Genomic DNA, 16896 nt, shown 5'->3' with positions numbered 1-16896 from the left:
CTCGACAATCACCGAAACCCGAGGTGGCCCTGGCCTCCTACGCACAGCTTCAGTGACCGCCGAGTTGGCTGAACTGAGCCAAAGCACCCAACCCTAAACGGAACAACAAAACAAAATCAGAGTGCAGTGGCACCTTTAAGACCAACAAAAATTTATTCAAGGCGTGAACTTTTGAGTGCTTGCACTCACGCCTTGAATAAATCTTTGCTGGTCTTAAAGGTGATTTTGTTTTGTTCTGCTGCTTCAGACCAACATGGCTATCCACCTGAATTTAACAGGGAAGTCTTCTATGAGAAAGCAGCTTCCTATTGCCAGCCATTGAATGAGCTGCACAAATCTACAAAGAGAGTCAACCTAAGAAGCCTCGAAACCAGACTGAGTGTCACGGAAGAGGATATTCCACCAGCGAACACTTTATAGTCCACGTCTCTTAAATTGTGACAGTTTCGGAGAGAGGGAAGCAGTTGCTACAATGAAAGCCCCTTGGTTTAGAACCCAACAGGATAGTGGCACAACAGTCATAGGGATAGTGGGGAGAAGTGCAGATCTTGGCAGCACATACAGCTTAATGCCTGCTTCCTGTACCTTTAGTGACCTCTTGGACTTTGGAAATTTATAGAAAGCCCTGTGAAAACCTCTTGTGCAGATGTGATCCCCAGAGGGATTTGTTAAATGGCAGGCAACTGCAATTTAGAGCCTCTTGTGGTGCAGAGTGGTAAGGCAGCAGACATGCAGCCTGAAAGCTCTGCCCATGAGGCTGGGAGTCCAATCCCAGCAGCCGGCTCAAGGTTGACTCAGCCTTCCATCCTTCCGAGGTTGGTAAAATGAGTACCCAGCTTGCTGCTGGGGGGTAAACGGTAATGACCGGGGGAGGCACTGGCAAACCACCCCGTATTGAGTCTGCCATGAAAACGCTAGAGGGCATCACCCTAAGGGTCAGACATGACCCAGTGCTTTCACAGGGGAGACCTTTACCTTTTAGGCAATTGCAAGCCACTTTGAGACTCCTTCAGGAACTAAAAAGTGGGGCACAAGAAATCCGTATATTTTTCTGACTTGCCCATTTGCTAACAGTACACTCAAGGTGCATGAAGAGATGGTGTTACACCACAGCCTGCAACTCTGCACTTCTCAGTTCAGAGAGCAAAATGTGGTCTAATCCTGCTCTGTGTATTTAACAGTTTCTGTTTTGCTTGTGGCTTAGTGCCTTTTTAAAAAGAATAACCGTAGGGCAGTGATCCCTCATGAAGAGCTTTGAAAGCTAGAAACACGGATCCTTGCCTAGTTCAATATCCAACCCAGGAAAAGTTGAAGGCAGCAGGAAAAGAGGATGACTCAGTGCCCTTGATGGCACTTCATGCACACCCATGAGGGAAATTGAACCAAGGGGAGAAACACCTCCTGCAGAAGGGGGTAGGGTGTTCTCTAGTACAACATTAAATACGCGCATTTGATTTTTTTTTTTTTGCCAAGCACTTTGAAATAATTGACCAGAACCAGTTGAATGTTCAAGAATCAGCACACTTTAATACATTAATACACACTTGATCTATATGGGAAAGTTCCAACCTCTCTCTCTCTCTCTCTCTCTTGCTCACTTTACCTTTCACAGAGATCAGCACTGGAAAGCGCGGAGAAAGCTGGGATACTTTATCTGATTTTCTCCGTGAGAACAAAGGCTGATGAGCTGGAACAGAAAAGCAACAGAGGCCCGAGAGGGTGAACACCTGGAAATGCAGCTGCTAGAATCCAGGTGGTCTTGCGACCCTCACTCAAGATAGGTGGGGCAACGTGTAATAAACCTGCAGTAAAGCTCTGAGCACAGAAGACAGCACTGTGAAAATCACAATGATCAAAAAGGCATCACAAAATTATGTCAGTATAATATATGATACATATTTAGTACTAAACAATGAAAGCACAATATATGAAAATACTCATATGCAGAAAACCACTCTAGACCAGCAATTCTTCTCTAGGTACCAATTTAGCTCTAGCAGCAGCTCTGTTAATGATGTGCTCAAGATAACTCCGAACCTCAAAAATTCAAAGGAATTTCTCTACATTGTATGCTAGAGGAAGTGTCCTTGGAAAGTGTCATATCCAGAAAGCACATGTGTATCAGAGACTGTGTACTCTGGGTCCATATTTGTGAAAGGAGTTTAGATTTTGTTAATTTTTCTTATTGGGTACATTCAAGTGGGTAGCTGAGTTGGTCTGAAGCAGCAGATCAGGGGCACCTTTAAGACCAAAAAAGTTTTATTCAAGGGATGAGCTTCTTCAGATACAATGTCATGGAATGGAAGTAATCAGTTCATACAGGCAAAGTGTGAGGGTAAATTAACATACAGCATAATGAAAATGGTTAAGATTTTAGAGATAAATAGGAAAAGCCAGAAATTTGGAGTGCTGATTTTTCCTATTTAGGAAAGGACATGCAGTAATGGGTTTAAACTACAAGTACAATGATATAGGCTAGATATCGGGGGGGGGGGGGGAATTCACAGTCAGAGTAGTTCAGCAGTGGAATAGGCTGCCTAAGGAGGTGGTGAGCTCCCCCTCACTGGCAGTCTTCAAGCAAAGGTTGGATACACACTTTTCTTGGATGCTTTAGGATGCTTTGGGCTGATCCTGCATTGAGCAGGGGGTTGGACTAGATGGCCTGTATGGCCCCTTCCAACTCTATGATTCTATGATTTATCTCTGGAACCTATTAACCATTTTCATTATACTATATGTTAACTTATTCTCACACTCTACCTATAACCTTGAACATACTTTAATTCAATGACATCATTTCTTATTGGGTATTAGACTGGTTTGCTACATACAAGTTTATTTTCATATACTGCAGTTTTAATAGTTTGGTACATGTACCATGTATTATATCAGCCTTTCCCAACTTTTTAACCTTTAAGTCCCGGAAACATTCTTCAGGCTTTGAGAAACACCCAAAGTGGTGCGATTGTGCAGAATATGGTTGCGAAGCAGAGCTGGGGACATGCCCACCCCAGGGCCCCTCCCCTTCCCCTCCAGGCCCATCCTTGTCCAGCTGGGGAGGTCAACATGACCAGATATGGTCATATCACCCAATAAATGGTTAGCAAATTTAAAAATATAAAAAACAAATTAACTCCCACCCATCTGGGAAACCATACCATGGCTGTCAAGAAAAGTCAGGGTTTCCCTGAGTTTTGGACCAGAGGGCACTTGCAGTCTACAACTACAAAGTTGAATTCTTGAGAAACTTTTCCCATCTCTGTAAGGGTCTTGGCAAGAGTTCAGAAATGACTGATCTGGGCTGGCAAACTCTCTGTTTCTGTTCTTAGCTCACACCATGTCCCAAAGATTCACTCTTATTTCCTACCTATAAAAATATGCTGCCCTAAGCTGGGACCTGAGGCCTCTGTGTCTGAAATAGGGTCACCAGGTCTTCTCTGGCCATTTTTTAACCAGATCCAGGCTGGGAAACTCCTGGAAATTTGGGAGGGTAGACCCTGGGGAAAGGAGGGACCTCAGAAGGACTACAATACCACAGAGTCTACCCCCCAAAGCATCTGTTTTCTCCAGGGACACTGATCCCTGGAGCCTGGAGACGAGCTGTAATTCCAGGGCATCCCCAGGTCTCACCTGGAGGCTGACACCTCTAGTGTGAAACAATGCAAGAAAGAAAAAAAATCCTTTGTGTGCTGCGCAGCCAGGACAGAAGAGTGTCCTTGTTCTCTAGCAAGAGGAAGCAGCCATTTGGGGTTCCTGCAGGTCCCACATGGCCTTCCTTGAATTCTGTAACGCTGCAGGGAAGCTAACAGGAATTATGGAACTCTTTTGAGAATCCAAAGTATTGCCAAGTCAAGATACGTGCCCATCTCTGGCGATCACACTTCCCCCTTCTTCCTTCCCAGCACCTTTTGAGTCTTTGCTTTATCCTCCCCACAGCTGTGAGAAGTAGGCTACTCAGAAGGTCCCCCAGCTGCACGTCTCCTGGTAGAGGGGGGATGGCCCCCAGGCCTAGACACACTGCCTCTCAAACCTGACTGTGATAGGAAAACAAACAGAGAGAAACAGATCTCACTGAAAACGGATATTACCTGGATTCCATTTTGACAGAAGTCCTACAGAATAAAGAAACAAGGAAAACTACAAAAATAGGACACTTTTCTTTCTTTTATGATAGTGGATAGGTCTGTTTCTCTCTGTTTGGGATAGGAAAACGCCCGAGAGCCTGGCTTGGGGGTATACAGACTCAGCCCAAATGGCCAACAGGATTCCCAGGGTCTGCAGCATTTCCCCTCCTGCCTTGATGGGCTTGGCCGCAAGCTAGGGAACCAGCTGCTTCCATTGCTCCTGCTCCCCTCTCCCGGGCATAAGTGAGCTCTCTCGTGGTTTCTGTGCCTGGGAGGGGCGGAACCCACACACCTTCAACTGCCTCCTGTCTCCCTCCGTCTTCCTCGAGCCTGCCTGTTAATTTCCACTAACAGGTCATTTCCAGGAGGCGTGGCAAGGAGACCTGGCCATCCGACATCGCTTCTGGGGTTCCTTGAGGCCTGAAAAATTATTTCAGGGGCTCCTCTGTGGTCAAAAGGCTGGAAAAGGCTGATCAGGGCCATTGGAAACCCATTAGCCCCATCACACTCCAAGGGCAATAAATGCACACAGGATGGGCAGGTTGTAAGTAATATGTGCAATTCAGGGATGGGGCTTTCCTATCGGACCACAGACATGACAACTTTTCTCCTGTGCCATTACCTTCTGGAAGAGCGGGTCATCGACTGGAACTTTAAAGCGGTCGCAGAGATCCAAGAAGTCCGCCTTGTTCAGGAGCCCCAAGCCCTCTTGGTCTTGCTGTAGGAATGCCGCTTGCATGTCACTGTCCAGCAAGTAATTGTGTCGCTGCAGGTGTTCCTGGGTCTGAGCCACAGCTAGGTCGAGTTCCCGCTGCTCAGGCTCACTTGGATCCAGCCTGCCAGAGGGAGAGAGAGGCTTTGACCTGCACCTGAGCAGACTTGGGACAAGAGCCTGTTTGTCCACTTTTTCAACAGTTCATACACTGATTAGGTCTATGAATACAGTTCCCAAACAGCGAAACCTCAGTGGATCTGGAAGCCTTTTTCAATAACTGACACAGGGGAAGCAGTGGTGTACCTGGCTGATTTTGCCCCCAGAGCAGCTGGGAAAGGCTTGATAATGCAGGAGGGTGGAGCTTGGTGATGCAGGGGTGGGGGAACTGAACTCCATAGCTGCCCAAGAGAAATGCCCACCCCATCGCCTGACGCCTTCCCCATGGATGGTGGCAGAGGGGCCAGCCACCTCTGACTGTAAGTTCCCGAACGAATGACATGTCCCTGAATACCATCGCTCCTATTAAAAAAGACTATCAAGATCTGGGGAGGAAGCTCAAGCAAATGGGAGCACAAGTGGTATTCTCTTCAATCTTGCCTGTCAAGGGAAGAGGAATGCGTCGGGAGAGGAAGATAATGGAGGTGAATCACTGGCTGCGTAGTTGGTGCCGGCAGGAGAGATTTGGTTTCTGGGACCATGGGATAGGCTTTCTTGAGGAAGGCCTACTAGCACCTGATGGACTGCACTTATCGAAACTGGGGAAGAATGTGTTTGGCAGGAACCTGGGGAGATTCATCAGGAGAGCTTTAAACTAAAGCCACTAGGGGAAGGAGACGATCAACATAGGGAGTGTATGGAAGGAAAACGATCGGAGGCAGCCCAACCGGCAAGGCCAGCTCATAGGGAACCAAAAGTAAAAGGATTCAGATGTCTTTATACTAACGCCCGAAGCATGGGCAATAAAAAGGAAGAGCTGGAACTTCTCATGCTGATGGAAAAGTATGATCTAGTAGGCATCACAGAAACTTGGTGGAATGATTCTCATGACTGGAATGTAATGGTGGATGGATATGAACTGTTCAGAAAAAACAGAATAGATCGAAGAGGTGGAGGAGTGGCACTGTATGTGAGGAAAGGGCTTACCTGTCAGGAAATTCTAGTGAAGGAGAGCATATCTACAGTGGAAAGCATCTGGGTGAAAATAAGCGAGGGGAAAACAAACAGTGTGGTGGTTGGTGTCTGCTACCGACCGCCTGACCAACGAGAGGATGTGGATGCTGCACTTTGTGAGCAGCTTGAGAAAATATCCAAACGGCAGGATCTTGTCATCATGGGTGACTTCAATTTCCCAGATGTGTGCTGGGAAACAAACTCTGCGAAGCGTCCTCAGTCATGCAAGTTTCTGACCTGCCTGGCTGACAATTTCATTTATCAAATGGTAGATGAACCCACAAGAGGTTCAGCCATACTGGACTTAATACTGACCAACAGGCAAGAGTTGGTGGATGAGGTGAAGGAGGTGGGGACCCTAGGGGGAAGTGACCATGTCCTCATAGAATTCCTTTTGAGATGGGGAGCCAAGGAAGCTTGTAGCCAGACGCGGATGTTGGATTTTCGTAGGGCAAACTTTAATAAACTCAGAGACATGATGAGTATCATACCATGGACGAGAATGCTGGAAGGGAAGGGAGCATGTGAAGGGTGGGCGCTACTCAAACAAGAGCTATTGCATGCTCAATCAATGACTATTCCAGAAAGACGAAAACACTGCAGGAGCTCTAAGAAGCCTATTTGGATGAACAGAGAACTTCAAGAGGAAATAAGAAAGAAAAGGAAAATGTTCAGGAAATGGAGGGAAGGACAGAGCTCTAAAGAAGAGTACCTACAGGTTACTAGGCACTGTAGATCAATCATCAGAAAGGCCAAAGCTGAGAGTGAGCTAAGATTGGCCAGGGAAGCCCACTGTAATAAGAAAAGATTTTTCAGTTACGTGAGGAGCAAACGTAAAGTAAAGGAGGCAATAGGCCCGCTGTTGGGTGCGGATGGACAAACTCTAACGAAAGATGCAGAGAAAGCAGAAAGGCTTAGTGCCTATTTTACATCTGTTTTTTCCCACAGGTCAAAGTGTTTAGGCACGTCTAGAGATGGCTGTAGCCAAAGGACAGTGTCTGGGTGGCAGGTTAACATGGATAGAGAGGTTGTCGAGAGGCATTTAGCTGCACTGGATGAGTTCAAATCCCCTGGTCCAGATGAAATGCACCCGAGAGTACTCAAAGAACTTTCCAGAGAACTTGCACAGCCCTTGTCCATCATCTTCGGAACCTCTTTAAGGACTGGAGATGTCCCGGAGGACTGGAAAAGAGCAAACGTTATTCCGATCTTCAAAAAAGGGAGGAAGGATGACCCGGGAAACTACAGACCAGTGAGTCTGACCTCTGTTGTGGGGAAGATAATGGAGCAGATATTAAAGGGAGCGATCTGCAAACATCTGGAGGACAATTTGGTGATCCAAGGAAGTCAGCATGGATTTGTCTCCAACAGGTCCTGCCAGACCAACCTAGTTTCCTTTTTTGACCAAGTAACAGGTTTGCTAGATCGGGGAAATTTGGTTGATGTCATTTACTTGGATTTTAGTAAAGCTTTTGACAAGGTTCCCCATGATGTTCTGATGGATAAGTTGAAGGACTGCAATCTGGATTTTCAGATCGTTAGGTGGATAGGGAATTGGTTAGAGAACCGCACTCAAAGAGTAGTTGTCAATGGTGTTTCATCAGACTGGAGAGAGGTGAGTAGCGGGGTACCTCAGGGTTCGGTGCTCGGCCCGGTACTTTTTAACATATTTATTAATGATCTAGATGAGGGGGTGGAGGGACTACTCATCAAGTTTGCAGATGACACCAAATTGGGAGGACTGGCAAATACTCCGGAAGATAGAGACAGAGTTCAACGAGATCTGAACACAATGGAAAAATGGGCAAATGAGAACAAGATGCAATTTAATAAAGATAAGTGTAAAGTTCTGCATCTGGGTCAGAAAAATGAAAAGCATGCCTACTGGATGGGGGATACGCTTCTAGGTAGCACTGTGTGTGAACGAGACCTTGGGGTACTTGTGGATTGTAAACTAAACATGAGCAGGCAGTGTGATGCAGCGGTAAAAAAGGCAAATGCCATTTTGGGCTGTATCAACAGAGGCATCACATCAAAATCACAAGATGTCATAGTCCCATTGTATACGGCACTGGTCAGACCACACCTGGAGTACTGTGTGCAGTTCTGGAGGCCTCACTTCAAGAAGGACATCGATAAAATTGAAAGGGTACAGAGGAGAGCGACGAAGATGATCTGGGGCCAAGGGACCAAGCCCTATGAAGATAGGTTGAGGGACTTGGGAATGTTCAGCCTGGAGAAAAGGAGGTTGAGAGGGGACATGATAGCCCTCTTTAAGTATTTGAAAGGTTGTCACTTGGAGGAGGGCAGGATGCTGTTTCTGCTGGCTGCAGAGGAAAGGACACGCAGTAATGGGTTTAAACTTCAAGTACAACGATATAGGCTAGATATCAGGAAAAAGTTTTTCACAGTCAGAGTAGTTCAGCAGTGGAATAGGCTGCCTAAGGAGGTGGTGAGCTCCCCCTCACTGGCAGTCTTCAAGCAAAGGTTGGATACACACTTTTCTTGGATGCTTTAGGATGCTTAGGGCTAATCCTGCGTTGAGCAGGGGGTTGGACTAGATGGCCTGTATGGCCCCTTCCAACTCTATGATTCTATGATTCTATGATTCCCCCGTCAATCCAGAGGGAAGGCCATAGAGATTCACACTGCCTGAAGCAGTTGTCGAGTAGAGCAGTGCACCTCACCTTGGGTCCGTGGCATCTGCCTGAACCCACTCCAGTGGCTGATGTGGAGGCCCAGAGAGGGGCCATTAGGCGGCACACCATTGTGGGGAAGCATCACACCCTTCCTCAGTCCACAGCATCCAGACAGGCAACTGCCACAATATACTGCCTTCTGCTCGCAGGGGCAGGGGTCAGGGACACACGAAGGGGGTGCCTAGGGGCACTGTTGGGCCTGCCATGGGCAGGTCACGAGTCACAGCCTCCCTGGCTCCTTCCCTTGCCCCCCCCCATCATGGCACCCAGGGCCCATATCCTAGCTGCCACCCCTTATAAATATCTCTAAGGGGAAGATAGTCATTTAAAGAACAACATCTGATTTTCAGGATTCATTTTATTTAGACCCCGCCTCCTCTGTCCTCATAAATGCCACCAAGAAGCGAACAAAACATCTTTACACCGCTCCATGGGAGTGGTATAAATAAAAGGCTAAGGGCTGTGTGGAAGGGCTCGGTCCAGGATGGGGGGGGGGGGCAATGATTGGCCCCTTGCCCCCGGGCTGACAAACGGAGGGCCCAGTCGGCAGGCTGCCACTTGTCAGCCCTCCTCCTGACCCGCCCACCCCACAACCTGGCCCGCCTTCGGCGGCCAGCCGCCATTTCACAGCTGGCTTCTGACAAGGCAGGTAGGCAGCCACCCACTCTTCCCTGCCGTGCACCCCTTGGAGGGGGGGGGGCGGCCTGCCCACAGGACCCTTTGTCTCCACCCCAACCTCCTTGCCGCTGCCGCTTCGCTCCTGCACTCCACCAACCCTTTCCCACCCCCCTCCTCCCCCGCCCCATCTACCAAGCCTGCCCCCCCGCAAACCTCCACCGCTGCTTCCCTTGCCCACCTTGACCCCGCGCCATCGACCCAGGCCGCCCCCCCTCCCCGCTAACCTCCGCCGCCGCTTTCCCGCCCCCACCCATTCTTACCCACCCATCGCTACCTCCCCCTCCCCCAACGGAACCTTCCCCCCTTCCTCCCACCCCTGCCCCGTCCCCTTTCAGCCCACCTACCTACCTCCCTTCCTGCCTTCCTTCCTCCCAGCATTCACTTTCTCCGTCTTTCCTTCCTTCCTTTTTTCCTTCCTTTTTTCCTTCCTTTTTTCCTTCCTTCCTTCCTCCTATCTGCCTCTCTGTCTGTCTCTCTCTCCTTCTTTCTTTTTCTTTCTCTCTTTCTTTCTTTCTGATGTAGCTTTGTCCCACAAGTCATTTAATTCTTAGATAATAAATTAAAGCTTTAAGATGCAAACTTTTGTGTGCAAGCACAGTTCTTTAGATACATGCACACAAAATCTTGCTTCAGACCAACACAGTTACTCACCTCAATCTGTCTTTAAGAACATAAGGAAAGCCATGGTGGCCCAGACCAATGCCCCCCACCCAGTCCAACACTCTGTGTCATACAGAGGTCAAAACACAGGAGCCATCAGGACTCCAGAAGCCCTCCCACTGTTGCCCCTCAAGCACTGAGAATACAGAGCGTCACTGCCCCAGACAGAGTGTTCCATCTATACCTTGGGGCTGTTCTGTGGGATTATAAGTCATGGACTGGGTGGTAACCACTGGACCACCTTCCTCCTTGATGCAGTTCAATCACCCCCCTAGACACACACACACAAACACACAGAGTGGCAGTTCTGTAAAGGTGTGTCAAGAACAATGTGTGTCTGGGGGGGGGCAAAATGGGAGTCGTTAATGCCAAAAAAGCCCATGGCAAATAATACATATTTTAGACAACATCTCACTGCAGAATTTCTGGCAGAGAGCTTAGTGCAGCCTTTCTCAACCAAGGTTTAGTGAAACCTGGGGTTTCTTGATGGCCCTGGAACGTTTCCTGAGTGGGTGCAATTTAATCCATTTGTAACACATTTTTTTCAATTTGTTAAACATTTATCAGATGATATGACCGTATAAGATCATCTTGACACCTCCCCTCCCAAAATGGCCAATGATGCGCCTTGAGGGGTTGGGAAGGAGAGGGGCCCCAGGTGGGCATGTCTACAGCTCTGCTTCCCAACCATATTCTGCACCATCATGCCACTTCTGGGGTTTCTCGAAGCCTGAGGAAGGTTTCAGGCTGAGGAAGGTTTCAGGGGTTTCTGAGTGGTAAAATGTTTGAGAAAGGCTGGCTTAATGTATGAAAGGATCTAATATCTACAGAGCTCAAAGACATACTGGTTTGCTTAGAACTACCAAGGTGGCAGCCAACCACACTCAAGGGAGTGAGAGCCAGTCATGGCCAGCTTGTGGTGATGGAGCCAAACTGCCCCCTGGGCCCTGCAGTGAATCCCCTCAACCACCCCTTCCACTGCATAATGTAGGCAGTTGGCTTGAAACCAGCAGGCCCCATGGCCTTCCATTAGCCAATGAAGTGACGGCTTCTGGAAACACATCTGGAAAGGCTGACCTGGTTGCTTCTGGGCCCTGATTCCTGGTCAGGCCCTGCATGTCTCCTCTGAAGGCCTACCTCTGTACTGCCTCTGTTGCTGCCTGGCGAGGAGCGAAGTGATTCCTCATAGATTGTAGGACGGCTTCTGGGAAGCTCCCCGGATTGCTTTCCATGTAATTCAGGACATATATGTCAGCATCGGTGATCACAAAGCGGTGGCCAAAGACTGGAGGAGAGACAGCCCGTTAATCATCACTGGAAACGGTCACTCTCTCTCTCTCTCTCTCTCTCTCTCTCCCCCCCCCCCCCGAACTCTCTGTTTTTGCCAGGCCCTGCAACTGAAGCAGGGCCACCAGCCTCCTTTTAAGCTGGAAGGCACCTGGAGAGTTTTGGAAAAAGGATCATGGGGCCACCACGACGTCAAAAGGCCAAGCACAGGCATATAAGGGAGGAAGTGATACTTCCAAATGGGTACTCTCTGTAGGCCCTGACCTGGATAGACCAGGCATCAGATCTTGGACGCTGAGCAGGGTCAGCCCTGGCTAGTATTTAGATGGGAGGTCATCAAGGAATATCAGGGCAGTGGCGCAGAGGCAGGCAATGGCAAGCCACCACTGAATGCCTCTTGCCTTAAAAACCCTACAGGATTGTCCTGCATCTTATGCAACTTGACAACAACAACAAAACACTCCCTGGAGACTCAAAGGAGGAGGAAGGAGGTCAGGACTGGCCCCAGGCTTCAGGGAAGAAGCCGAGAAACATGGAGGAGGGTGCCATGACACACATGGCTGCGGAACACTGGAGCACCAAACACTGGTGGTAAAGGGGTTGGTGCTGTCTCCTAGTTCCATCTTAATTTCTTTGGACTTGGTTTTCCTTCTCAGTTCCAGGCAGATAGCAAGGACCTTTTTTTTTTACTGGGGCCTTAAAGCTACAGGCTTGGAACCAAGCAATGGGCTCACAACTGCTAAAGTGAGTTTACTGTATGCCAGGAGTGGCCAAACTGTGGCTCTCTTAAAGTCCATGGACTACAGTTACCATGAGCCACTGGGATCATGGTAACTGTAGTCCATGGACATCAGGAGAGCCATAGTTTGGCCACCCCCGAGGTATGCTGTGAGCCACTTGCACAGACAGTTATACCCAACAAGGGTGATATGTAATGGAATACATGAAGGCACAAAGCTGCTTTATAAAGAATCAGACCCCTGGTCATCAAAGTTGGTCTTGTCTACTCAGCTTCGGAGTGGCTCAGGTTGAGGTCTTTCATATGAGCCATTGCCTGGTCCTTTAACCTGGAGCTGCTGGGGACGGAACTGGGACTTTCTGCATGCTAAGAAGATGCTCTTCCATTGAGCCCCAGCTGACCCTTCCCTTACTCCTTCTTTGAGCTTAAGCTCTATTTGTCCCTCTATGTGCTAGACATGAATGTACCCAAAACACAAGATAGACTATTTCTGGATGACCTCCTAAAGAGAACATGGACCACATCCATTTTTTCCAGCTTTTTCACTCAGCCCTGCCAAGTTCCCCTCCTGATTACAGTCTTTTGTCCACTCAGGTCCCATGCAGAGCATTAGGGGGGGACCTCTTATTCCATTCCTACCACCTGAACAGTTGCTGGAAAGTTGTAAACCTACTAAAACAGCACCGAGTGAACTACATCCAGGCTTCTGTGTTTCTGCCTAGGATACTTAACCCTAGCCCTGGTCTTGGAAGCTAAGTAGGGTCAGCTCTGGTTAGCATTTGGATGGGAGTTCACCAAAAGTCCAGGGTTGCTGTGCAGAGGCAAGTGATGGCAAATGACCTCTGGTCACGTTTCATGTCTTGAAAACCCCATCAGGGGGTGCTGCAAATTAGCCACGCGTTGAAAGCATCAAAAAAAATTCCTACTTTGCCTTCCCACTTACCTGACACCTTTGACTCACCTTCCACCGTGGCCCCAATAGTGAAGTCAGCTGGTTCATAGTAAACAGGGTTGTCTGGGTAGGAGCCTGGCTTAGGGACTTTTGTCTTGCCCAGGTATTTGCCCGCAATGACCCCTGAATTGCGCACGGGGGGCTCGTGGATGCTAATCATGTCCGTGGCCAGGCAATACGAGAGGACAAAGCAACGCTTTCGATCTTCTGGATTTGGGGACTCCTGCAGAGATCAAAGTGAGATGCTGGGTCAGGGTTCACATGAAAAAATACACCCCTATTACTGACCATAGCCGCCCGGCTTAGCTTCTGAGATCTGACAGCAGGCTAGCCAGGCCCATCCAGGCCAGAGCCTCTAACGTGCAACTGGACTCAAATACAAAGAGGTCTGCACTCTTAACCACTACACCAAGCAGCAATTTATTCTATTCGTGAATAATATTTGTGTACTAGAACAGTGGTCCCCAACCCCCGGGCTGCGGCCCGGTGCCGGGCCGCAGCTCCCTCTTCCCGCCCCCCCCCCACAGCGAGAAGCTCGCCAGGCTGTGAGTAAATCGGCCACCGAAGCGGCCGATCAGCTTGCGGCCCGGCAAGCTTCTTGCTTTGGGAGGGGGCGGGAAGAGAAGCTTGCCGGGCCGCAAGCTGATCGGCCGCTTCGGTGGCCGATTTACTCGCAGCCTGGAGGGGCGGGGAGAGGGAGCCGTGGCCGCCGGCATGGCGGGGCGCAAATGCGCACGCGCAGACTTGCCGCGCGTGCACGTTTGCGTCCGGCGGGGGCGCAAACACGCACGCACGGCAAGTCCGCGCATGCGCGTTTGCGCCAGGGCTGCCGCGCACGTGCGGGGCCCCGGGTCGCCCTCTCCCCGCACCCCGGCGCAGCGGTCCGCAGCCTGACAAAGGTTCCAGACCACTGTACTAGAACCCCCATCTAATGCATCTAATGCAATGATCCTCATTATGATGGCGGAATGTGCCATCAAGGACTTATGACAAATCCATAGGATTTTCAAGGCAAGAGAGGTTTCAGTGGGGTTTGCCATTGCCTGTCTCTGCACAGGAACCCTGGACTGCCTTTGTGGTCTCCCATCCCAGGACTCACCAGGGCCAAGGACATTAAATGGTAATAATATTGCCCCAATATATTTGTTGACAAACTGAGCACACAGGTCTGCTGCACTGCAGGACCTAAAAAGGTTCTTAAACTGGCACCAAAATCTATGCCTGCATTCAAACTGAACAAGAAGCCACCACCTTCTATCCTGCAGCTCTACAAAAAGTGTTACAATTCTTAACTGGCAACAACTTGCTTGTTTGACAGAATCTACCTTCTGCTGTTCTATATCGGAGATTTCAACAGATCCCGTATTCAGCTAGGTTGTGCCCATGTGGACAATGCTGTATAGAATCAATTACACACATTTTCTTCCATTGTCAATTTTATTCTTTGATCTGAGCCAAATTTCTTAACTCACTGCTGTGTAAAAGAGAACAGCATTCAGATGAACGAAAGACTCAGTTTCTTTTGACATCCCAGAACCCTGATATAATTGAACCAGTTGCAAAGTTTTTATATCTCGCCATGAGAAATCGTGAATGTATTATGTCTAAAGCATGATTTTTGCCTTTGTTCTCACTAGCAGTGGATCCTTTTGCACTTTCCCTTCTTATATTGTACTTTTATATACTATTAAAGGCTTGTTGTTGTTGTTGTTGTTGTGTACTTTTTAAACCTTTTTGTAAACCATCCTGAGCTTCCAGAGAAGGATTCAAAAATAAAATAAATACATTTCCAAAATAAATACATTTCCAACTTGCTTGATGAGAAAAGGTGGCCCGTCTTTACTCTCTTCCAGTCCTCCGGGACATCTCCAGTCCTTAAAGAGGTCCCGAAGATGATGGACAAGGGCTGTGGAAGTTCTCTGGAAAGTTCTTTGAGCACTCTCAGGTGCATTTCATCCGGCCCAGGGGATTTGAACTCATCCGGTGCAGCTAAATGCCTCTCGACAACCTCTCTATCCATGTTAACCTGCCACCCAGACACTATCCTTTGGCTACGGCCATCTCTAGATGTGCCTAAACCCTTTGACCTGTGGGAAAAAAACAGATGTAAAATAGGCGCTGAGCCTCTCTGCTTTCTCTGCATCTTCCGTTAGAGTTTGTCCATCTGCACCCAACAGTGGGCCTATTGCCTCCTTTACTTTACATGTGCTCCTCACATAACTGAAAAATCTTTTCTTGTTACAATGGGCTTCCCTGGCCAATCTTAGCTCACTCTCAGCTTTGGCCTTTCTGATGATTGATCTACAGTGCCTAGTTACCTGTAGGTACTCTTCTTTAGAGCTCTGTCCTTCCCTCTATTTCCTGAACATTTTCCTTTTCTTTCTTAGTTCCTCTTGAAGTGGCTGCTTTAGAGAGAGGGATTTATGGCAATGTACCTCACTGTGATTTTTCACCTCGTCAAAACTTACCTCCCGAAGACTTCACCACCAAAACTCCAGAAATTTTTTAACCCAAAGCTGGTTACCCCCATTGCCACTGAGGTTAAGGAGGAAAAACAGTCTGGGGTCATATCCCTTGCTTCCCTTTGCACCTCTCATGGGCAATCCTTCCACTGTTAAGTGGGTTCTAATGGTATTTGGCAGGCCTGCCCATGGAATGGCAGTGCGCTGGGGTGAGCAGGAAGAAGAAGAGTTGGTTCTTATATGCCGCTTTTCTCTACCCGAAGGAGTCTCAAAGTGGCTTACACTCGCCTTCCCTTTCCTCTCTCCACAACAGACACCCTGTGAGGAAGGTGAGGCTGAGAGGGCCCTGATATGACTTAAGAAGAATCATGGAATCATAGAGTTGGAAGGGGCTATACAGGCCATCTAGTCCAACTCCCTGCTCAATGCAGGATCAGCCCTAAACATCCTAAAGCATCCAAGAAAAGTGTGTATCCAACCTTTGCTTGAAGACTGCCAGTGAGGGGGAGCTCACCACCTCCTTATGCAGCCTATTCCACTGCTGAACTACTCTGACTGTGAAAAATTTTTTCCTGATATCTTAGCCTATATCGTTGTAAAGGTAAAGGTAAAGGTATCCCCTGTGCAAGCACCGGGTCATGTCTGGCCCTTGGGGTGATGCCCTCGAGCGTTTTCATGGCAGACTCAATACGGGATGGTTTGCCAGTGCCTTCCCCAGTCATTACCATTTACCCCCCAGCAAACTGGGTACTCGTTGTATATCGTTGTACTTGTAGTTTAAACCCATTACTGCGTGTCCTCTCCTCTGCAGCCAACAGAAACAGCATCCTGCCCTCCTCCAAGTGACAACCTTTCAAATACTTAAAGAGGGCTAACATGTCCCCTCTCAACCTCCTTTTCTCCAGGCTGAACATTCCCAAGTCCCTCAGCCTATCTTCATAGGGCTTGGTCCCTTGGCCCCAGATCATCTTCGTCGCTCTCCTCTGTAACCTTTCAATTTTATTTACGTCCTTCTTGAAGTGAGGCCTCCATAACTGCACACAGTACTCCAGGTGTGGTCTGACCAGTGCCGTATACAATGGGACTATGACATCTTGTGATTTTGATGTGATGCCCCTGTTGATACAGCCCAAAAGGGCATTCGCTTTTTTTACCGCTGCATCACACTGCCTGCTCATGTTTAATTTACATTCCACAAGTACCCCAAGGTCTCGTTCACACACAGTGTTACCTAGAAGCGTATCCCCCATCCAGTAGGCATGCTTTTCATTTTTCTGAACAAGATGCAGAACTTTACACTTATCTTTATTAAATTGCATCTTGTTCTCATTTGCCCATTTTTCCATTGTGTTCAGATCTCGTTGAACTCTGTCTCTATCTTCCAGAGTATTTGCCAGTCCGGATGCAATT

General features: G+C 48.5%; 1 protein-coding gene across 2 annotated transcripts in view; it reads right to left on the bottom strand.

Annotated features, from left to right (window-relative positions):
• Positions 1–1507: 1507 nt before the first annotated feature.
• Positions 1508–16896, bottom strand: part of EFHC1 (EF-hand domain containing 1) — a 30047-nt gene continuing 14658 nt past the window's right edge. For both annotated transcript variants that reach the window (XM_077315975.1, XM_077315974.1), the window contains exons 8-11: positions 13034–13247; positions 11184–11331; positions 4747–4960; positions 1508–1687 (exon numbers count right to left, since the gene is read on the bottom strand). In XM_077315975.1, coding sequence (XP_077172090.1) covers positions 1616–1687; positions 4747–4960; positions 11184–11331; positions 13034–13247 — 648 coding nt within the window. In that variant the 3' untranslated portion in view covers positions 1508–1615. The remainder of the gene's footprint in view (positions 1688–4746; positions 4961–11183; positions 11332–13033; positions 13248–16896) is intronic.

Source organism: Paroedura picta, chromosome 1, assembly GCF_049243985.1.
Source record: "Paroedura picta isolate Pp20150507F chromosome 1, Ppicta_v3.0, whole genome shotgun sequence".
Lineage (NCBI taxonomy): Eukaryota > Metazoa > Chordata > Lepidosauria > Squamata > Gekkonidae > Paroedura > Paroedura picta.
Note: the sequence above shows the minus strand (reverse complement) of the source record. Positions and strands in the feature narration are given on the sequence as shown.